Below are 23,413 nucleotides of genomic sequence, written 5' to 3'. Positions count from 1 at the left end.
TCTTTAATGCAATACCGAATAAATAAACGTCAAGTTAATCAATGTCGAGCGAAGCAAAAGGTGAGTTCGGTACAATTAAAATCGCCCCCGTGTTTTTCGCCCCCAATCAGAAGTGGGTCCAGTTCGTGCCGAACTCACCTTCGGTTCGCTCGGCAATGCCCTCTTTAATGCAATACCGAATAAATAAACGTCAAGTTAATCAATGTCGAGTAAAACCAAAGGCGAGTTCAGTAAAATTAAAATCACCCCCGTGTTTTTCGCCCCCAATCAGAAGTGGGTCCAGTTCGTGCCGAACTCACCTTCGGTTCGCTCGGCAATGCCCTCTTTACTGCAATACCGAATAAATAAACGTCAAGCTAATCAATGTCGAGCAAAAACAAAAGGTGAGTTCAGTACAATTAAAATCACCCCCGTGTTTTTCGCCCCCAATCAGAAGTGGGTCCAGTTCGTGCCGAACTCACCTTCGGTTCGCTCGGCAATGCCCTCTTTACTGCAATACCGAATAAATAAACGTCAAGTTAATCAATGTCGAGTAAAAACAAAAGGTGAGTTCCGTACAATTAAAATCACCCCCGTGTTTCTCGCCCCCAATCAGAAGTGGGTCCAGTTCGTGCCGAACTCACCTTCGGTCGCTCGGCAATGCCCCTTTATGCAATACGAAATAAATAAACGTGAAGTTAATCAATGTCGAGTAAAACCAAAGGCGAGTTCAAGTAAAATTAAAACACCCCGTGTTTTTTCGCCCCCAATCAGAAGTGGGTCGAGTTCGTGCCGAACTCACCTTCGGTTCGCTCGGCAATGCCCTCTTTACTGCAATACCGAATAAATAAACGTCAAGTTAATCAATGTCGAGCAAAAACAAAAGGTGAGTTCAGTACAATTAAAATCACCCCCGTGTTTTTCGCCCCCAATCAGAAGTGGGTCCAGTTCGTGCCGAACTCACCTTCGGTTCGCTCGGCAATGCCCTCTTTAATGCAATACCGAATAAATAAACGTCAAGTTAATCAATGTCGAGCAAAAACAAAAGGTGAGTTCGGTACAATTAAAATCGCCCCCGTGTTTCTCGCCCCCAATCAGAAGTGGGTCCAGTTCGTGCCGAACTCACCTTCGGTTCGCTCGGCAATGCCCTCTTTAATGCAATACCGAATAAATAAACGTCAAGTTAATCAATGTCGAGTAAAACCAAAGGCGAGTTCAGTAAAATTAAAATCACCCCCGTGTTTTTCGCCCCCAATCAGAAGTGGGTCCAGTTCGTGCCGAACTCACCTTCGGTTCGCTCGGCAATGCCCTCTTTACTGCAATACCGAATAAATAAACGTCAAGTTAATCAATGTCGAGCAAAAACAAAAGGTGAGTTCAGTAAAATTAAAATCACCCCCGTGTTTTCGCCCCCAATCAGAAGTGGGTCCAGTTCGTGCCGAACTCACCTTCGGTTCGCTCGGCAATGCCCTCTTTATGCAATACCGAATAAATAAACGTCAAGTTAATCAATTTCGAGTCAAAAGGTGAGTTCGGTACAATTAAAATCGCCCCCGTGTTTCTCGCCCCCAATCAGAAGTGGGTCCAGTTCGTGCCGAACTCACCTTCGGTTCGCTCGGCAATGCCCTCTTTACTGCAATACCGAATAAATAAACGTCAAGTTAATCAATGTCGAGCAAAAACAAAAGGTGAGTTCAGTACAATTAAAATCACCCCCGTGTTTTTCGCCCCCAATCAGAAGTGGGTCCAGTTCGTGCCGAACTCACCTTCGGTTCGCTCGGCAATGCCCTCTTTACTGCAATACCGAATAAATAAACGTCAAGTTAATCAATGTCGAGCAAAAACAAAAGGTGAGTTCAGTACAATTAAAATCACCCCCGTGTTTTTCGCCCCCAATCAGAAGTGGGTCCAGTTCGTGCCGAACTCACCTTCGGTTCGCTCGGCAATGCCCTCTTTACTGCAATACCGAATAAATAAACGTCAAGTTAATCAATTTCGAGTGAACCAAAAGGTGAGTTCGGTACAATTAAAATCGCCCCCGTGTTTCTCGCCCCCAATCAGAAGTGGGTCCAGTTCGTGCCGAACTCACCTTCGGTTCGCTCGGCAATGCCCTCTTTACTGCAATACCGAATAAATAAACGTCAAGTTAATCAATGTCGAGCAAAAACAAAAGGTGAGTTCCGTACAATTTAAATCACCCCCGTGTTTCTCGCCCCCAATCAGAAGTGGGTCCAGTTCGTGCCGAACTCACCTTCGGTTCGCTCGGCAATGCCCTCTTTTTATTGAAATACCGAATAAATTATCGTCAAATTAATCATTGTCGAGTGAACCGAAGGTGAGTTCAACATAATTGAAATCCCTCCCGTGTTTTCCAGTCTCAATTTGGGAAGTGGGCCCAGTTCGTGCCGAACTAACCTTCGGTTCGCTCGACAATTCTATCTTTTTATTGGAATACCGAATAAATAATCGTTAAATTAATCATTGTCGAGTGAATCGAAGGTGAGTTCAACATAAATGAAATCCCTCCCGTGTTTTCCGGTCTCAATTTGAGAAGTGGGCCCAGTTCGTGCCGAACTAACCCTCGGTTCGCTCGGCAATTCCATCTTTTTATTAGAATACCGAATAAATAATCGTCAAATTAATCATTGTCGAGTGAACCGAAGGTGAGTTCAACATAAATGAAATCCCTCCCCTGTTTTCCGGTCTCAATTTGAGAAGTGGGCCCAGTTCGTGCCGAACTCACCTTCGGTTCGCTCGGCAATTCCATCTTTTTATTGGAATACCGAATAAATAATCGTCAAATTAATCATTGTCGAGTGAACCGAAGGTGATTTCAACATAAATGAAATCCCTCCCGTGTTTTCCGGTCTCAATTTGAGAAGTGGGCCCAGTTCGTGCCGAACTCACCTTCGGTTCGCTCGGCAATTCCATCTTTTTATTGAAATACCGAATAAATAATCGTCAAATTAATCATTATCGAGTGAACCGAAGGTGAGTTCAACATAATTGAAATCCCTCCCGTGTTTTCCGGTCTCAAATTGAGAAGTGGGCCCAGTTCGTGCCGAACTAACCCTCGGTTCGCTCGGCAATTCCATCTTTTTATTGGAATACCGAATAAATAATCGTCAAATTAATCATTGTCGAGTGAACCGAAGGTGATTTCAACATAATTGAAATCACTCCCGTGTTTTACGGTCTCAATTTGAGAAGTGGGCCCAGTTCGTGCCGAACTCACCTTCGGTTCGCTCGGCAATTCCATCTTTTTATTGAAATACCGAATAAATAATCGTCAAATTAATCATTGTCGAGTGAACCGAAGGTGAGTTCAACATAAATTAAATCCCTCCCTTGTTTTCCGGTCTCAATTTGAGAAGTGGGCCCAGTTCGTGCCGAACTCACCTTCGGTTCGCTCGGTAATTCTATCTTTTTATTGGAATACCGAATAAATAATCGTCAAAGTAATCATTGTCGAGTGAACCGAAGGTGAGTTCAACATAATTGAAATCCCTCCCCTGTTTTCCGGTCTCAATTTGAGAAGTGGGCCCAGTTCGTGCCGAACTCACCTTCGGTTCGCTCTGCAATTCCATCTTTTTATTGAAATACCGAATAAATAATCGTCAAATTAATCAATTCCGAGCAAACCGAGGGTGAGTTCGCCACAATTCAGACCGACCCTCTGTCTTTCGGCCCCAATTTCAAGTGGATCCAGCTCGCTAAGGAGTTTCTAAAATCGGTCACGAACCTCGTTAGCGTCCAAGAATGATCAAGAGAAACTATTTGCAGTTCCTTGACCATTTAAGAGCACACGCTTTAGGGACCTTTACTGACTTCAGGGATAAAATCCAGAAGACCTTTTAAAAATAGGATTTTTCAGTTTTTTTTAACTATTTAAGGACCTCCATGAATTTTGGTTTTCTAGATGTGTTGAGAGCCTTTCATGGTGAAACCTTTAAAAGGAATGTCCGCTGTCTGTAAATGTCGAGCCTTTAAAAGCATTCCTGTGCATTTGGGAGATTTTGAAAACGTTGAAGAGAGTCTTAAAGGCTCTAAAAAACTTCCAAAACATTGAATCCTAATATACCACAGCTTTGCAGTGCATCTGGATCTCAATTACGATATGATGGCGGACAGGATTCTCGCGTACCTAGGCCTCAAATTCGAGCCCTTTGTACTATACCTCTCTGACAAGAGTGGCCCGACCCCTCAACTTCACTCAAACCATCCCATACGTGAGATGAACTTAGGGATCCTGGAAGGGGAGGCACTGTAAGTGGAAGAGCCGGCTCTGGAGCATAAAACACCTGTTTTGAGGCCACTCTGATTGGAATACAGCAGGAAGTGAGCTTAGTGTGAGTAGTGAGTGAGTCCGATCGCCTTTCTAGAATAGGAAATCGCTGGATCGCCTCTCCCACAATTTGAAAGTGACCCCACCTCAGTATTTCTGCCATTCAACAGCACTTTACTTTTCTGACGCAAGGATACCAGAGTGACCTGCTTTTTCACGTGGAGATCAAGTGGAACTAGCAGACCCAGAAGGATCTCGATGACGGCCGTCAATCTTTGCACATGGTTAAGAAGTGCAACAGTTGCGGAGAGCCACCAGACAATTGCTCCATAGCAGAGCATATGTCTTATCACGGCAGTATACACTTTTACAACTACAAGACAGCCTTCGGGGATGGTCCCGAAAGTATCCAAATTGCGCGGCGGCTTTGCCAGGAAGTCAGAAAGTGTGTTTCCTAGATATTTCACTGACTCTGGAAATTGGAGGTGTTTTTAGAATAGCAGGGGAGTTAGAAGACCCGCTACCTTTCTTTTTCTTGTGAAGAGACAGAAATGGTCACAGGTTACTGTCATTTTAACAAACAACCTGCACAAAATGGGACTGACTGATAGCCCGTTGTGCAGGTGTTGTGGCGAGGAGGAAGAAACACCACACCACGTAATTTGCCAATGTGAAGCATTCACAAGGGCAAGGAAACGCCTACTTGGAAGTGAAAAAATAGGCAAGACGAAGTAAGGAGGGTTCGCCCTATCAAAGGACTTTGTGGAAGATACAAGTACTCTTGAAGGGTAGACGATACCGGGGAGCAGTGCAGGAACCGACTGGGACTACCCCTAACACTATAATAATAATTAGGCATAACCTTACAGCTTCCAAGAGCCCTGTTTGATGGTGTTCAAGAGGTTCGAGGTTTTTTTAGAGACTTTATAAGCCTTTACGAAATTTAGGAATTCGTCAAAATATTTAGATATACTCAAAGGTCTCTAAGGGATTCTAGAGGTCTTCTACGACAGTTAACAAAACTGTAAGGGTCGTTCAGCAATTTTTAAAAACTTTAAAGCCTTTAGAATTTTTTAGGAACATTTGGATCTGTTGATTCTTCAGAATTATTTGTTTATTAAAATATTTCGATTACCTACATAAAAGGAACGGTACATTTGAAGTGCTAAATCGGACAGTGTTCTTGCCTCATACATTCTTGAGTGACCCTTCTATCTCTCACATATCCTTTTTTACAGATGCAGCTGATAGTTGGAGCGGTGGTGCACGTCCATTCCTTTGGATGCTTTGGTTGCCCACAAAAAGGTTCACAATGGATGTGCTCCTTATACTCGGCATTTGGTCCACACGGTTCTAATTAAATTAAAATGTACTTACACTTGGAGGCTATGCCTTAACTTACCAGCCAAGGTCAATTGGATCAAGCACATTCCTAAACACAGAAGAGCAATGCGAGACATTGTAATTCCCAAAAAATCTGCTGCAAGATGGAACAAGTCAGTCGTCCTCGATACATGGAAGAATAAACTTACCAAGCGCTGGAGATATGCAATGGAGTGTCAGTTCTAATTCACTAGTGTCGCATTAAGTGATTTTGCATTTTATACCCAACGCAAAACAAAGCTTATCTAATCTGGTGCCGATTGGAAAAAGTAAGTGTTTGTCGTTTGTGTAAATGTTTTGTTTACTTATGAAGTATTTGCTGACCAAAGGAACCACTCTTGATCTTCTCAATCGTCTCGACTCCCTCTATCCACCAGATATTCTTTCTTCTTGATCCTCGTGATCCTTTATTGCCCTTGGTCTCTGTGAACACGTCGATCCCCTGAAAAAATTAATCCTGTTGATTTTTAAACGACGAAAGCTGGAAAAACTTTGAGCAACGGCTCTCCAAGTCAGGTTCTCCAAGAGTGTTCAATATCCGTAGAGCTTAACGGTCTTCTTCAAGGGTATCTAAAGAGAGTTGTAGGGGATTTGAAAGCTTTTAATTAATTTTTAGAGCATTTGCAGTCTTTGAATTTACTCAAGATCATACTAAAGGACCTTTAAAGTTCGCAAACAGTTTTCAGAGGATTTCAAAATCCTGAAAGCGGGTACATGAATCTTCCAGAAGAGCTTGAATTCCTAAAGGCTTTTCCTCCCTTTAAAAATCGAGTTCACCAGTCGTTGAAAATAGAGCAACGCCCGCAGTTCCTCCGGTTCCACTTTCCTGCTTCCAGCACCCAGTTGCTAGTACCCGCTTCCAAAGAGCTTCTAGATTCTAACTTCCTGGGTTCAGTTTTGAGCGTTTAGTTTACAGTTCCCAACCTCGCTTCCAGATTCTACAGCACTACGTTCGCAGTTCCTCCGGTTCCACTTTCCTGCTTCCAGCACCCAGTTGATAGTACCCGCTTCCAAAGAGCTTCTAGATTCTAACTTCCTGGGTTCAGTTTTGAGCGTTTAGTTTACAGTTCCCAACCTCGCTTCCAGATTCTACAGCACTACGTTCGCAGTTCCTCCGGTTCCACTTTCCTGCTTCCAGCACCCAGTTGATAGTACCCGCTTCCAAAGAGCTTCTAGATTCTAACTTCCTGGGTTCAGTTTTGAGCGTTTAGTTTACAGTTGCCAACCTCGCTTCCAGATTCTACAGCACTACGTTCGCAGTTCCTCCGGTTCCACTTTCCTGCTTCAGCACCCAGGTATTGTTGTTTTCCCAGAACCCATGCGAGTAGCGAAAGTTCAAGGGAAAAGATATATCGGGTCGACCTTTACCGAGTGTCTTCTTTGCTGGAGGCAGAGATTGTCATTCCTAGAACCCGAGTCGCCCTTTGCCGAGTATTCTATCAGCTGGGGGAGGGAGGGGGATTCCATACCCCCGAAACCTACCGGCGCTCCAATACCCCCCCCCCCCCGCGCTGTGTTCTATGCAATACTTCTTTGTAAAAGAGGATCCAAAGGTTTTCCAAAAAAACAAACTTTAATGAGAGTCCTGTGGACCAAACGTTTTGTGATGGAAAGTGTTACCGGTGGGTCGGGAGGGGGGGGGGAGGTATTATTGTTAATATATTGAGTCGACCTTTATTCCTAGAACCCGAGTCATCCTTTTCCGAGTATTCTATCAGCTGTTTGGGGGGGGGGGATATTCCATACCCCCGAAACTTACCGGCGCTGTGTTCTATGCAATAATTCTTTGTATAAAATTGTCCGATGATTTTCCAAAAAAAAACCATTTTGGGAGTACCGAGCGTTAAACGTTTTGCGGGGTTGAAAGTGTTACCATGAGGTCTGAGGGGTATTGGAATACCCCCAGGTATTCCCCCCCCCCCTCCCAAGGGCCAAACGTTTTACTGGGTTGAAAGTGTTACCGTGGGGTCTGGAGAGATATGCAGAGATTCCATTGTCATTCCTAGAACCCATTTAGTTTGGAGGATTAGGATTTATAGTGTCGTCCTTTGCCGAGTACCCTGGGGTGTATTCGAAACCCCCCGGCGGTATGCCCTATGCAATACTGTGTAAAAGAGGATCCGATAATTTTCCAAAGAACCATTATGACAGTCCTAATGGCTAAACGTTTTGTGGGGATGAAAGTGTTATCGGTGGGTCTAGGGGGTATTCCATGCCCTCCAGTATACATAGGTACCATTGTCATTTCCAGAACCCATTACAGTACCGAGGGTTAGAGGGAAATGATTCATCGAGTCGTCATTTGCCGAGTAGGTACTCTCTCTGCTGGGGGGTATTCCATACCCCCCAGACCTCTAGGTGCTGTGTAGTATGCAATACTTCTTTGCAAAGGAGGACCCGATAAGACTTCTTGAAAGGCATTGTTGAATTGTTGTCTTAGGGACAAAGGAGATTCCACTCCAGAACCATTGTAGCTTAGGAAATGCAATCGACAAATGGAGAAATTTGGAAAAATTTCCTCTCACCTTCCCTCTACCAAGGAGTTCTTGTTACAAAACCTTCCACTCATTTACTGAATTCGGAAAAAACACTTCTGATAGCGTACGTAGCTCATGGGTAAAGATACGTGTTTTGGATTTGAGGAGATTGAAGTTTTTTTGAAAATTTTTTATTGAGACAATACAACATAATTTACGCTCTCCGTCTATTCCACTTAATCTTTCCTCGCTCCAGGACAATCCTCCGATAATACGCACGACTTATCGGCCGGGTTTCTTATGTAGCCCGGTATGCAGACGCAGCCCTGCTTGAGATTGGTGGTGCATTCAAACGCTAAATCTACCCAGTTTTGTCCGCAGAAAGGTTCGCAGACTTTGTTGGCTCTAAACACGGCGTTGGCTTCGCATTTTTGATCTAATAACGATAATGTGTACATGTGTCAAAACATGTTGGAGCACTCACCTGCTGCCAAGGTCGCCTGAACGAAGCAAAGTGCCAAACAGAGTGCAATAATTGGAGACATGGTTCCAGAGAAAAAATAAACGGCGTACACCTACTTTGATAGCGGAATAATCTACAAAAACCACATTTTATACCAATGCCAATCGCACTTATCAGTATCTCTCGAGTGGATAATCTAATTCGGCAAAATATTGGATTACCTCATCTGCACCACAGGAACTTAGGTGTCGGGCGGGCTGAAAAATCCTTTAGTGAAACCCGGAGGCCTTTAGGCTGCGAAACGTTGAATCAATAAAGGAAAATAAAGGACTCGGAGTGAGCCGAGACGGGCTAAAAATCTTTAGGTGGCGCTAGGAAATGTAAAACTCCTAAGCCCCTAGGGCACCTTGGGAAATATTCAGGAGGGTTGAAAACCTCTAGTGGGTAGGAAAAGCTCTGAAACAGGGAAGGTTCTATGAAACAGAAGATTTTGAATTAAATTGGAATTTTGGAGATGTTTCGGACTGTCTGCTGAACAGGTAGGTAGGGATTATTCCCGAGATTTTGTGAAAACTTTCGGGTTTGGGCAACGAAAGTGTCACATGGTGCCATAAAATTCGTTCAGAACAAAAGTTGCTATAACAATACTCGTAGATGCCATCTTGAAAAGAGAGTGAATTAATTAACAAACAACTGGTAGGGATTATTCCGGGGAGATTTTTGAAAGCATTCATATTTGCGCCACGAATCTGTAGCTCAAAGTTTTCTCGACAGATTCGGTATACAAACCATCTAAGAGGAACACGTCGGTTGACGCAGTAAAATTCGTTCTAGGATTCACTTGAGCGAAAGTTTTTCCGGGCATCGTACAGCCAAGTCAGAAATTTTACAGGGTAACTCCAAATAAAAATACTAGAAACTAGAGTGAACCGAATTTATGCGGAACAAGCTTTCGGCTCGCTCGGCAGACGCAGTTTTCTAAGGCCACATTATGTCTGCTTGAATGTTATTGTCATCAGGGACCGAGAAAGGCATATGACGGCACCAGAAAACAATCAAAGACTCGTGGTAGAGTCTAAAGTGAACAAAACCTACGCAAATTTGCAGGATCCTGAGAAGGATCAAGAATCTGTCTTTCGAGATGTGTCGAAATCACCTTACGAAGGTTTTTTTTGCACCGTCCAGCATTCACCTAATTTTCGTAAAACTCTCATTTCCCAAGTGTTTACTAATCACACAATCAAATGGTACAATCTCTCATGCTTATCCAAATTGCGCGACAGATAAATAGTTGCCTGTGTTTTCGTAAACAAGACGTTTAACTAACTGATTATGGTGCAGTCAATATTAATCTGTAATCCGATAAAACGGTAAAAATAGGTAAATACTTCGATAAGTAGTTTCGACATCTGCGATTTTTGATATGGCGAATTTTTGGAGATTTATTTTAATTCTTTCGTTCTGGGGCGTCGAATAAGACCGAAAACAAAGTGACCTCTCCACAACCATATAATGAAAATGTCGATTTTCTACTTATCCGCATGCTTTGACCCGAAGCTACAACTGTGGGCTGGGATACCCCGAACGAGGGGCCAGTTACAAGTCGCCGGGGAAGCCCTGCCAACGAAAACTTTTCAGTTTAGAATCTATGTACGGTGTGATTTGCGTTTCACTAATTTGGCTTCCAAGGCCATTTAATTTTCCATGTTGCCTTTAACCAAAGGGTTTTATTGCACCAAAGACGAGTCAACTAGGTACCTGATTTGGTTTCCTGCCTGTACTTACACCAGTTCTTTATTTTGCAACTTGTTTTTAACCTGTTTCATGCATGCGATTTGTATTTATCAATTAATTGCAACAACGTATCTTACACTTTGACAACTTTTTCACTCATTCGAGAATATTGAATACCTATTAAAATAATTGATCGAAATTACCTCCTCCTGGCCTCTCTCATTTTCTACCTCTCCGACTAACCGGATAACACGATCTCAAGCCCAAATGAGCATTACTTCGAACCTTCACTTTTGCTGGGTACCAGGACAACGCAGAGACAAAAAAATTCTTTAACCATAAGAGACATTTTCCAACACTTTATTGTTACTGCAACGTTTGGAACTTTTGTTTGTTTCTGTACCCCCTCGCCCTTTCTACATCTGCTGCCTCCCCTCCTGCTCTAGTTGTCTTCTACCCCACACTGTCCTCTATTGCCCTTTTTGTTTATTTCCCTAGCATGAGGTTGTTAGGGATAACAGAGAAGAAAATTATCAAATCTTCCTTTTGCTGAGGGTACTGCTGGGGGTGGGGGGGTTGCAAGGTTCTCCAAAAACTTTTGGTGTCAGCATACTCCACAGAGAAGAAACATCCGTCTGTTCTTCTCTAAAAAGTAATTGTGAGAGCCTGGGCCCTTTTGTGGGAAAACGTTGCACCTGGGGGGGGGGGGCTGGGGGGTATGGAAGGGGGGGGGGGCTGGGGGGTCTGGAATACCCCCCAGGCAGCATATGAAAATTTAATTACTTTTTCTGAAAAGCCAATATGAGTTTGTTTGGGTGTAATAGAGAAAAAAATATCGAGTGTTCCTTCGCTGAGGGTACTGCTGGGGGGCATTCCATGTCCCCCAGACCCCCAGTGCTACATTTCTTTCCAAAATCATTAAGTGTTACTCTACAGGACAGAAAGATTCGTCTGTCCTTTTCTAAAAACTGATTATGACAGTCTAGGCACCCTTATAGGAAATCGTAGTACCGGGGGGTCTGGGGGGGTATGGAATAACCCCCAGGCAGCATATGAAAATTTAATTACTTTTTCTGAAAAGCCAATATGAGTTTGTTTGGGTGTAATAGAGAAAAAAATATCGAGTGTTCCTTCTCTACAGGACAGAAAGATTCGTCTGTCCTTTTCTAAAAACTGATTCTGACAGCCTAGGCACTCTTATCGGAAATCGTAGTACCGGGGGGTCTGGGGGCTGGGGGGGTATGGAATAACCCCCAGGCAGCATATGAAAATTTAATTACTTTTTCTGAAAAGCCAATATGAGTTTGTTTGGGTGTAATAGAGAAAAAAATATCGAGTGTTCCTTCTCTACAGGACAGAAAGATTCGTCTGTCCTTTTCTAAAAACTGATTCTGACAGCCTAGGCACTCTTATCGGAAATCGTAGTACCGGGGGGTCTGGGGGCTGGGGGGGTATGGAATAACCCCCAGGCAGCATATGAAAATTTAATTACTTTTTCTGAAAAGCCAATATGAGTTTGTTTGGGTGTAATAGAGAAAAAAATATCGAGTGTTCCTTCGCTGAGGGTACTGCTGGGGGGCATTCCATGCCCCCCAGACCCCCCGGTGCTACATTTCTTTCCAAAATCATTAAGTGTTACTCTACAGGACAGAAAGATTCGTCTGTCCTTTTCCAAAAACTGATTATGACAGTCTAGGCACCCTTATGGGAAATCGTAGTACCGGGGGGTCTGGGGGGGGGTATGGAATAACCCCCAGACAGCATATGAAAATTTAATTACTTTTTCTGAAAAGCCAATATGAGTTTGTTTGGGTGTAATAGAGAAAAAAATATCGAGTGTTCCTTCGCTGAGGGTACTGCTGGGGGGCATTCCATGCCCCCCAGACCCCCCGGTGCTACATTTCTTTCCAAAATCATTAAGTGTTACTCTACAGGACAGAAAGATTCGTCTGTCCTTTTCCAAAAACTGATTATGACAGTCTAGGCACCCTTATGGGAAATCGTAGTACCGGGGGGTCTGGGGGGGGTATGGAATAACCCCCAGACAGCATATGAAAATTTAATTACTTTTTCTGAAAAGCCAATATGAGTTTGTTTGGGTGTAATAGAGAAAAAAATATCGAGTGTTCCTTCGCTGAGGGTACTGCTGGGGGGCATTCCATGCCCCCCAGACCCCCCGGTGCTACATTTCTTTCCAAAATCATTAAGTGTTACTCTACAGGACAGAAAGATTCGTCTGTCCTTTTCCAAAAACTGATTATGACAGTCTAGGCACCCTTATGGGAAATCGTAGTACCGGGGGGGGGGGTCTAGGGGGTATGGAATACCCCCCAGGCAACGTATGAAAATTTAATTACTTTTTGTGAAAAGCCAATACGAGTTTGTTTTGGGTGTAATAGAGAAAAAATATCGAGTGTTCCTTCGCCGAGAGTACTGCTGGGGGGCATTTTATGCCCCCCAGACCCCCCGGTGCTACGTTCTTTTCCAAAATCTCTCCACAAGAAAGTAAGATTCTTCTTTCCTTTTCTAAAAACTGATTCTGACAGTCTAGGCAGTCTTATGGGAAATCGTAGTACCGGGGGGTCTGGAATACCCCCCAGGCAGCATATGAAAATTTAATAACTTTTTCTGAAAAGCCAATATGAGTTTGTTTGGGTGTAATAGAGAAAAAATATCGAGTGTTCCTTCGCTGAGGGTGCTGCTGGGGGGCATTCCATGCCCCCCAGAGCTACATTCCTTTCCAAAATCATTAAGTGTTACTCTACAGGACAGAAAGATTCGTCTGTCCTTTTCTAAAAACTGATTATAACAGTCTAGGCACTCTTATGGGAAATCGTAGCACCGGGGGTTCTGAGGGGTATAGAATACCCCCAGGCAGTATATGAAAATTTAATAACTTTTTCTGAAAAGCCAATATGAGTTTGTTTGCGTGTAATAAAGAAAAAATATCGAGTGTTCCTTCGCTGAGGGTACCGCTAGGGGGCATTCCATTTCCCCCAGACCCTCGGTGCTAAGTTCTTCTCCAAAATCACTCCACAGGAAAGTAAGATTCGTCTGTCCTTTTCTAAAAACTGATTATGACAGTCTAGGCACTCTTATAGGAAATCGTAGCACCGGTGGGTCTGGGGGGGCATGGAATACCCCATAGGCAGCATATGAAAATTTAATTACTCTTTCTGAAAAACCAATATAAGTTTGTTTGGGTGTAATAGAGAAAAAATATCGAGTGTTCCTTCGCTGAGGGTACTGCTGGGGGGCATTCTGTACCCCCCGCTGCTACGTTCTTTCCCAAAATCATTTAGTGTTAGTATACTTCATAGGAAGAAAGATTCGTCTGTCCTTTTCTAAAAACTGATTATGACAGTCTGAGCCCTCTTGTGGAAAATTGTAGTACCTGGTGGTATTCTTTCCTTCACTTGTACTGTCATTTCATTTCCCTCTTTTTCCGGGTCCAGAGCTATCCATCTTTGTCTTTTCTTGCTACTGTGCCTTGTATGGCTCTATTCCACCCTTTCTCGTCTTCTTTAAACCTCTCCTACCATATTCTGCTTCCTGTTGTCCTTTAAGGCCCGGTTGTATAATGTCAGTTTAAACTTCAGTTTATAGTTGAATTGTGGGTTAAAGGATTTGATTGGCTAATATTTCACAAGCTGGCCAATCGTATTTCTCAAATCTGTCGGTTAAACCAAACTGAAGTTTAACCGGACATTGTACAACCGGGCCTAAGTCCCTTATCTGCATCCATTATAAATTTTCTTGTTCTTGTTTTCTCTTGTGTTCTTTTACTTTTTCTATCTTAGTCTATACAAAAAATCAGTTTTTGCTGAAATCTCAAGATTAGTTTGTCTAAAATCGGAAGGGGTAGAGAATAGCAACGGTCTAAGGATGGAACCTTGTGATGCACCTCAAGTAGGTAATTTCAAGTGACCTACTAATCAGCTAGTAAAGGATTAATCCGAGGACGACTCGTTTTTTGTACGTGCTCGAAATGTACGTGTTTATGTTGATGGATCACTTCCTCCACGTTACAGGAAATTAGGGGTTTCGTTCCAGTAGTTTCCTGAAGGTTAAAAAAATTGCAATTGCACTATTCCCACACTCGTCATCTAAAGAGGGCTTTAAATTTTCATAATTACATTCTTTTGGCTCGTTAGGTAACTAGCTCTGATTAACGGTGCAAGGTCGTGGATTAGGTAACCAGAACTTCTTTTTAAGTCCAGTCGCGTAATATGGGAAGTCACCATTGCCGAAAATAACCCGTCCCGGAAATAACGCCGTAGGTATTTATTTAAACGCAATTTCGGATGATTGGGTGTCTACCGTTAATCAACGTCAAATCGGTAGTACGATGAAAACTCGTTAACCTTCAACCTTTTAATTGTTGACGACATGAGTTAGTATCTAAACACGACATGTACCTGTATTTGTTTATAAGTTATCGTTGCGTTGTTACGGCTAGTATCTGTTTAGTGCTTGAGGCGCGATGAAAATTGCGAGCGTCGAGTCGGAGTACGAGAAGAACAAGGAGTTGAGGAAGGAAGATGTGATGCAGCTGAAGGAATGGACCGAGAAGCAGCCCCATTTACCTCCAATTACAGGTACGTTTTTTTTTAATTTTCCGAAAATTTTATGCGAGGGCTCACGTGTTGGCCTCGGTTTTGACATTTAAAGGTAACCGATCAATTAGTATGGATTTGTTTACCTACAAATTTGCGTGGCAATAACTCTCAAAAACTCTTTTTTGGAAATAAAATATACAGTTCGTGCTTTTCCATTTTCTTAACGAACCTAAAATATGTTTGACCAGAATTTCCCCAACATGGGCTTCCTCATTTGGACCGCATGTAGGTTCTTTAATGCCAAAGTTCAGATCTGTAATTGTATGGTTGTTTCCGTGTGAGTTAGTGGCTTAAAAAGCAGTCTGACGGACGATAAAACTATCTTAATGTGTTCTACGTGCCCAGTTAGGATGACGCGGAATGATCTCGTGCGGGTTTCCTACAAAGCGCCGAATTGGCAATATTAAACGGACGTGGGTTTGATTGATGGTCTTTAAGCGCGCATGATTCGTGGGACTGAACCATTGCGATTCGTTCCTGATTAAAGATGGTCGCGTTAACTAATTTGGTCTGCTACAAAACTTTAAAAGAGAAGCAGGGATTAGTCCAGGCTGAAATAGAATTAGGGCATTCGGTGGTGAGCCACCAGACCGTTCAGTTTTCGTGAAGCCAAAGACGTCTGCACTGCAGTATGCTAGAAATTTTTTACTTCGAGCCTGCGGGTCCCTTTAAACGTAAATAGACTCTTGGATTAATTAGCGGTTTCGTTGAGCATTGGTTTCCATTAAAATATGTTCAGTATTCGGCCGAGAAACAGAGAAACTTTCAACCTCGTGCTGCAATCTGGGACGTGGAAGCCATGATGCTCCAAGTCTCATAGCGAAGTGTCAATATTTCAACTTAGAAACCCAAATTTGAAGGCGAAGAATAGAAATGCAACTTTACGAGTAAATTTTGGTAATGAAACAGAGAAACTTTCAACCTGGTGCTTCAAACTGAGACGTGGAAGCCATGGTGCTCCAGGTCTCATAGCGAACTGTCAATATTTCAACTTAGAAACCCAAATTTGAACGCGAAGGATAGAAATGCAACTTTACGAGTAAATTTTGTTAACGAAACAGAGAAACTTTCAACCTGGTGCTTCAAACTGGGACGTGGAAGCCATGGTGCTCCAGGTCTCAGGGCGAAATGTCAATATTTCTGCTTAGGGATTCAAATTTGAAGGCGAAGGATATAAATGGCACTTTACGAGTAAATTTTGTTAACTAAACAGAGAAACTTTCAACCTGGTGCTTCTAACTAGGACGTAGAAGCCATGGTGCTCCAGGTCTCATAGCGAACTGTCAATATTTCAACTTAGAAACCCAAATTTGAACGCGAAGGATAGAAATGCAACTTTACGAGTAAATTTTGGTAAGGAAACAGAGAAACTTTCTACCTGGTGCTTCAACCTAAGACGTGGAAGACATGGTGCTCCAGGTCTCATGGCCAAATGTTAATATTGCAGCTTAGGGATCCAAATTTGAAGATGAAGGATAGAAATGCAACTTTGGGAGTAAATTTTGTTAACGAAACAGAGAAACTTTCAACCTGGTGCTTCAAACTGGGGCGTGGAAGCCACGGTGCTCCAGGTCTCATAGCGAACTGTTAATATTTCAACTTAGAAACCCAAATTTGAACACGAAGGATAGAAATGCAACTTTACGAGTAAACTTTGTTAACTAAACAGAGAAACTTTCTACCTGGTGCTTCAAACTGAGACGTGGAAGCCATGGTGCTCCAGGTCTCATAGCGAACTGTCAATATTTCAACTTAGAAACCCAAATTTGAACGCGAAGGATAGAAATGCAACTTTACGAGTAAATTTTGTTAACTAAACAGAGAAACTTTCAACCCGGTGCTTCAAACTGGGACGTGGAAGCCATGGTGCTCCAGGTCTCATAGCGAACTGTCAATATTTCAACTTAGAAACCGAAATTTGAAGGCGAATGATAGAAATGGCACTTTACGAGTAAATTTTGTTAACTAAACAGAGAAACTTTCAACGTGGTGCTTCAAACTGGGACGTGGAAGCCATGGTGCTCCAGGTCTCATAGCGAACTGTCAATATTTCAACTTAGAAACCGAAATTTGAAGGCGAATGATAGAAATTCGACTTTACGAGTAAATTTTGTTAACGAAACGAAGAAACTTTCAACCTGGTGCTTCAAACTCGGACGTGGAAGCCATGGTGCTCCAAGTCTCATAGCGAACTGTCAATATTTCAGCTTAGAAACCCAAATTTGAACACGAAGGATAGAAATTCGACTTTACGAGTAAATTTTGTTAACTAAACAGAGAAACTTTCTACCTGGTGCTTCAAACTGAGACGTGGAAGCCATGGTGCTCCAGGTCTCATAGCGAACTGTCAATATTTCAACTTAGAAACCGAAATTTGAAGGCGAATGATAGAAATTCGACTTTACGAGTAAATTTTGTTAACGAAACGAAGAAACTTTCAACCTGGTGCTTCAAACTCGGACGTGGAAGCCATGGTGCTCCAAGTCTCATAGCGAACTGTCAATATTTCAGCTTAGAAACCCAAATTTGAACACGAAGGATAGAAATTCGACTTTACGAGTAAATTTTGTTAACTAAACAGAGAAACTTTCTACCTGGTGCTTCAAACTGAGACGTGGAAGCCATGGTGCTCCAGGTCTCATAGCGAACTGTCAATATTTCAACTTAGAAACCCAAATTTGAAGGCGAAGAATAGAAATGCAACTTTACGAGTAAATTTTGGTAATGAAACAGAGAAACTTTCAACCTGGTGCTTCAAACTGAGACGTGCAAGCCATGGTGCTCCAGGTCTCATAGCGAACTGTCAATATTTCAACTTAGAAACCCAAATTTGAACGCGAAGGATAGAAATGCAACTTTACGAGTAAATTTTGTTAACGAAACAGAGAAACTTTCAACCTGGTGCTTCAAACTGGGACGTGGAAGCCATGGTGCTCCAGGTCTCAGGGCGAAATGTCAATATTTCTGCTTAGGGATTCAAATTTGAAGGCGAAGGATATAAATGGCACTTTACGAGTAAATTTTGTTAACTAAACAGAGAAACTTTCAACCTGGTGCTTCTAACTAGGACGTAGAAGCCATGGTGCTCCAGGTCTCATAGCGAACTGTCAATATTTCAACTTAGAAACCCAAATTTGAACGCGAAGGATAGAAATGCAACTTTACGAGTAAATTTTGGTAAGGAAACAGAGAAACTTCCTACCTGGTGCTTCAAACTAAGACGTGGAAGACATGGTGCTCCAGGTCTCATGGCCAAATGTTAATATTGCAGCTTAGGGATCCAAATTTGAAGATGAAGGATAGAAATGCAACTTTGGGAGTAAATTTTGTTAACGAAACAGAGAAACTTTCAACCTGGTGCTTCAAACTGGGGCGTGGAAGCCACGGTGCTCCAGGTCTCATAGCGAACTGTTAATATTTCAACTTAGAAACCCAAATTTGAACACGAAGGATAGAAATGCAACTTTACGAGTAAACTTTGTTAACTAAACAGAGAAACTTTCTACCTGGTGCTTCAAACTGAGACGTGGAAGCCATGGTGCTCCAGGTCTCATAGCGAACTGTCAATATTTCAACTTAGAAACCCAAATTTGAACGCGAAGGATAGAAATGCAACTTTACGAGTAAATTTTGTTAACTAAACAGAGAAACTTTCAACCCGGTGCTTCAAACTGGGACGTGGAAGTCATGGTGCTCCAGGTCTCATAGCGAACTGTCAATATTTCAACTTAGAAACCGAAATTTGAAGGCGAATGATAGAAATGGCACTTTACGAGTAAATTTTGTTAACTAAACAGAGAAACTTTCAACGTGGTGCTTCAAACTGGGACGTGGAAGCCATGGTGCTCCAGGTCTCATAGCGAACTGTCAATATTTCAACTTAGAAACCCAAATTTGAAGGCGAAGGATATAAATGCAACTTTACGAGTAAATTTTGGTAATGAAACAGAGAAACTTTCAACGTGGTGCTTCAAACTGGGACGTGGAAGCCATGGTGCTCCACGTCTCATGCCGAAAGTTTTATCCAAATTTAAAGGTGAAGAGTACAAAACGCAACTTTAAGAATATCTTTCGTTTAAATAACTGGGGAACCTTCAACCTGGTGCTTCAAACCTGGACGTAGATTCCATGGAGCTCCCCGTCTCGGGGGAAACTGTAAAGGTTTGAACCTAGCGTTTTACAGTGGTGGGCAGGCGGATACTGAAGGAAAATTTTCGGGTAAATTTTGCCTCAATTGCAGTGAGGGTGAGGGGGCGGACGGATCTAAACATGAAGGCGCATGTGCAAATGTCTACTTTGGTAGAGAAATCTAGAAAAGGGAGATACAGAGATTGTGTTCTCTTTCTGTTTCAGAGCTTCACCTCATACTCTTCCTCCACAGCTGCTACTACAGCATGGAAATGACAAAAGCGACAATCGAGGCCTTCTTCACATACCGCACCCACTGTCCCGAGCTGTTTCTTCACAGAAACCCGTCATCGCCCGAATTTCAAAGCTACTTTAACGTCTTGTAAGTAACCAATCGCGCACCGCGTGCCAATCTCACTTGATCGTCACAGGGAGTATCTTCTCTTGGAGGAGAAAACCCCCAGCGGCGATCAGATCATTCTATTCAGGCTACTCGACAACGATCTGGAGAAGTTCGACTTTAACACGACGGTCAACGTTTTTGATATGAGCATCGTCCAATGGTACATGCAGCACGGCACGTCGGAGGGGCTCAGGATCGTTTGCGACTTCGAGGGGGCGACTCTCGGTCACGTGCTCAAGATGAACATCGTAGCTATGAGAAAGATCCTCCTGTACCTTCAGGACGCGCTCTTCGTGCGACTGAAGGGCATACACTTCTTTAACGTGGGATCGTACATGGATATATTGATGAACCTGATGAAGCCATTCCTCAAGAAGGATCTGGTCAATTCGGTTCGTGTTTGTGGGGAGAGGGGTATGAAGTGACTGAGCGTGTTTCAGCTGCACTTCCATACGGACTCGATCAAGAGCATGTACCAGTACGTTCCGATCGATTGCCTGCCGAGTGACTACGGAGGCTCGCAGCCGTCCGTGAAGCAACTCCACGGTGAGTGTCGCAGGTTGATATCAAGCCATTGGCGCGTTTCATTTCAGAGGACTGGATCAGAAGGTTACACGACTACGCCGATTATTTCGTAAAGGAGGACTCGTACATCGCCGACGATAGTAAGAGAGTTGGCAAACCTGCGAATTTGAGCGACATCTTTGGCGTCGAGGGTTCATTTAAGAAACTCGACATCGACTAGTGAGGTAGGATAAAATTTGTTTTCTGCTTTTATATATGCAGTTTTTTACAGTATGCAGTTCAAAAGTGAAGGGGCAAGAAGACTTACGCCTTCGTCTAGTAGTGACCCTCTTACTACTTCTTTAGTATCTTTTTTAAAGAGCTCTAGTGCTCCTTTCTTTGTTACGCGGTTGTCAGATGTATTAGTATTGTAAATTGTTTAGTGTTTAAGTAAATCGCCAGCATTTAATTTTAAGGTGAACTGTGCAATTAAATTAAGGACAAATAGATTTGTTTTTTAAATCTCATTACTTGTTTTATTTGCATCAGGAGATTAGAATGTACAAGGAGTTGTTTCTGCTCCTAATTCACGAACTATTAGTTAGACAATTGACCCCTCAGTGTTGGGGCTTGAGTGGTCCAGTGATCAAGGGGGTGTGTAACGGCTCCAAGTGAGAATCCAGACTGAAGACCGAAAGTCCAACCAAAGGTGGATGTCCGTAAGGCTGGAGCACCACGGAGTAGTTACAAGCAAGCTGCCAAAAGGCAACTTCGTGTAGCGATCATACCACGGGTTAACAGCTAACCCGGCGGATATGGTACAAAATCAAGTGGCCAAGGTTCTTGACCAGCATCTGTTCGCCCTAAAAGGCTCTACACTGGCATTCACGTTCATGGAGTGGAAGTACTCGGGCGAAATCCTAAGGACATCGTGCGGGAACAACTATTTGCCTTGAGTGGCTGAAGGAGGTGGTTGGCAACCTAGGCTGCACACCTAAAGGTAGTCCAGGAAGACTGCCTTCCTAGGCTCCGCAAGACTGCCATCTGGGTCTCGGGGGAACCTGGAGATCTTGTGGCAGTCAAGCGGCACTTAGAGGTGCAGAATTCCTACCAGAAATTAACTGCAATGGTGCCGTTCTGAACGGTTATCGTAACCACAAGGTAACGTATATTCCCCTTTACAAACATCTCTTTGGTGAAGAACTTAGAAAGCAACCCTTCGAGGGACCCCTGTCAAGTCCTGCTGACTTACAGGACAAAGTGGATCTTCTTGCCAACTCCACTGTGGAGTCATTTGAACAGGAATGTCCTCTGTGAACTGCCAAGACCCGCTATAACCATCCAATGGAGGTGGAGGACGCTCGAAAAGCAGAAAGTTCAGTTGCGCAAATGGAGAGCGAAAAATTGACTTCATCCCCAAATCTGGCCAAGATGATTACTCTACACCTAAAGCACATCGCCCAATCAGTTTGAAGATCGGGCTACTAGATCAAAAGTTACAGCCCCTTGAATTTTCTTAGGAAATTGGTTTTTTGTCCACAACTTTTGATTAAGAGTTCTACTCGAAAAAGTACGAATCGTTTTGGATTCTGCGCACCAAGATTTATAAGAAAAAGTGTTTTCCCGAGAGATTTTTCGATTAGACCTCCCAATCAAAAGTTATGGACAAAAAATCAATTTCGAAAAAATTTCAAGAGGCTGTAACTTTTGATCTAGTAGCCCAATCTTCAAACTGTTTGAAATTATGGATTCTACAGGCCAAATTCTATAATAAAATGTTTTTTTCCGCTAGATCTCAGACAATTTTGCTTCCAGCCCAAAAGAACCAAGTGTATAACCTTGGTTTATCACCAAAAATCTACTCCAAAATTTTTACGGAAAACACTTTATCTTATTAATCTTGGTGTTCTCCTAGTAGCCCGACACCTTTTACAGAAGTTTTTCGACAATTAGCAGGTGTAGTATTAGAAAAAGATGTGGCGATTACCATTCGACCACCAAGGTTTTTGTTTTTCAAGACCTTGCAACATGTTCCCACGTTTTCCTGAGGGACGACACAGTACGACGTTTAAATAAACTATATTTCCCAAAAAGAAACACCTCCTCGCAAATTATATGCTCCTGATACAGAATTAGCGAATTTTTAAATCGAAATAAAGCTAGTAACAGGTGTGGTATTAGGAAAAGAAACACCTCCTCGCACATTATATGATCCTGATACAGAATGGCAAATTTTTAAATCGAATGAAAGCTTTGAAATCATTCTGACAGAGCTAGAAAAAGACCTCTTCGTATATTATGTTCTCCTAGTAGCACGACACCTTTTGCATAAGTTTGTCGACAAGTAACAGGTGTAGTATTAGGTAAAGAAACACCTCCTCGCACTCACATGGTCCTGACACAGAATTGGCAAATTTTTAAATCGAATGAAAGCTTTGAAATAATTCTGACAGAGCTAGAAAAAGACCTCTTCGTATATTATGTTCTCCTAATAGCACGACACCTTTTGCATTAGTTTGTCGACAAGTAACAGGTGTAGTATTAGAAAAAGAAACACCTCCTCGCACTCATATGATCCTGATAATAATTGGCAAACTTTGAAATCGAATGAAAGCTTTGAAATAATTCTGACAGAGCTAGAAAAAGACCTCTTCGTATATTATGTTCTCCTAGTAGCACGACACCTTTTGCATAAGTTTGTCGACAAGTAACAGGTGTAGTATTAGGAAAAGAAACACCTCCTCGCACTCATATGATCCTGATACAGAATTGGCAAATTTTTAAATCGAATGAAAGCTTTGAAATAATTCTGACAGAGCTAGAAAAAGACCTCTTCGTATATTATGTTCTCCTAGTAGCACGACACCTTTTGCATAAGTTTGTCGACAAGTAACAGGTGTAGTATTAGGTAAAGAAACACCTCCTCGCACTCATATGATCCTGATACAGAATTGGCAAGTTTTTAAATCGAATGAAGGCTTTGAAATAATTCTGACAGAGCTAGAAAAAGACCTCTTCGTATATTATGTTCTCCTAGTAGCACGACAACTTTTGCATAAGTTTTGTCGACAAGTAACAGGTGTAGTATTAGGAAAAGAAACACCTCCTCGCACTCATATGGTCCTGATACAGAATTGGCAAATTTTTAAATCGAATGAAAGTTTTGAAATAATTCTGACAGAGCTAGAAAAAAGCCTCTTCGGATATTATGTTCTCCTAATAGCACGACACCCTTTGCATTAGTTTGTCGACAAGTAACAGGTGTAGTATTAGGTAAAGAAACACCTCCTCGCACTCATATGATCCTGATACAGAATTGGCAAGTTTTTAAATCGAATGAAGGCTTTGAAATAATTCTGACAGAGCTAGAAAAAGACCTCTTCGTATATTATGTTCTCCTAGTAGCACGACACCTTTTGCATATCTTTGTCGAAAAGA

At 42.5% G+C, this 23,413-nt stretch overlaps 4 protein-coding genes and 1 long non-coding RNA gene across 7 annotated transcripts in view; 1 reads left to right on the top strand and 4 right to left on the bottom strand.

Moving 5' to 3' along the window:
* The window catches only part of LOC116161157 (flotillin-2), a 376,423-nt gene that overhangs the window by 132,014 nt on the left and 220,996 nt on the right, over nt 1-23,413 (bottom strand). The gene's annotated exons all lie outside the window — the stretch shown is intronic.
* LOC116161139 (glucose dehydrogenase [FAD, quinone]-like) overlaps nt 1-23,413 on the bottom strand; it is a 397,381-nt gene that overhangs the window by 201,979 nt on the left and 171,989 nt on the right. The gene's annotated exons all lie outside the window — the stretch shown is intronic.
* Nucleotides 5,357-5,868, bottom strand: LOC116161168. Its single transcript, XR_004143375.1, has 3 exons — nt 5,797-5,868; nt 5,667-5,744; nt 5,357-5,617 (listed from the first exon to the last, which is right to left on the bottom strand). It is a non-coding gene; the product is annotated as an uncharacterized LOC116161168 (long non-coding RNA).
* Nucleotides 5,791-20,502, top strand: LOC116161159 (alpha-tocopherol transfer protein-like). 3 transcript variants are annotated; one of them, XM_031474403.1, is made up of 7 exons: nt 5,791-5,916; nt 14,792-14,919; nt 19,294-19,450; nt 19,500-19,863; nt 19,912-20,017; nt 20,065-20,220; nt 20,268-20,502. In XM_031474403.1, exons 2-6 carry the CDS (start codon nt 14,805-14,807, stop codon nt 20,214-20,216), a joined length of 894 nt encoding a protein of 297 aa, XP_031330263.1. In that variant the 5' UTR covers nt 5,791-5,916; nt 14,792-14,804; the 3' UTR covers nt 20,217-20,220; nt 20,268-20,502. The 3 variants fall into 3 exon arrangements, with proteins under 3 accessions (XP_031330263.1, XP_031330264.1, XP_031330262.1); XM_031474404.1 differs by lacking the exon at nt 5,791-5,916 and having other exon boundaries at nt 14,730-14,919; nt 20,258-20,502; XM_031474402.1 differs by lacking the exon at nt 5,791-5,916 and having other exon boundaries at nt 14,731-14,919.
* Nucleotides 8,306-8,741, bottom strand: LOC116161167 (cysteine-rich venom protein 1-like). The gene is made up of 2 exons (XM_031474412.1): nt 8,609-8,741; nt 8,306-8,560 (listed from the first exon to the last, which is right to left on the bottom strand). The coding sequence occupies exons 1-2, from the start codon at nt 8,667-8,669 to the stop codon at nt 8,361-8,363; spliced, it is 261 nt and encodes an 86-aa protein (XP_031330272.1). The 5' UTR covers nt 8,670-8,741; the 3' UTR covers nt 8,306-8,360.

Source organism: Photinus pyralis, unplaced genomic scaffold (genome assembly GCF_008802855.1).
Source record: "Photinus pyralis isolate 1611_PpyrPB1 unplaced genomic scaffold, Ppyr1.3 Ppyr1.4_LG10, whole genome shotgun sequence".
Lineage (NCBI taxonomy): Eukaryota > Metazoa > Arthropoda > Insecta > Coleoptera > Lampyridae > Photinus > Photinus pyralis.
Note: the sequence above shows the minus strand (reverse complement) of the source record. Positions and strands in the feature narration are given on the sequence as shown.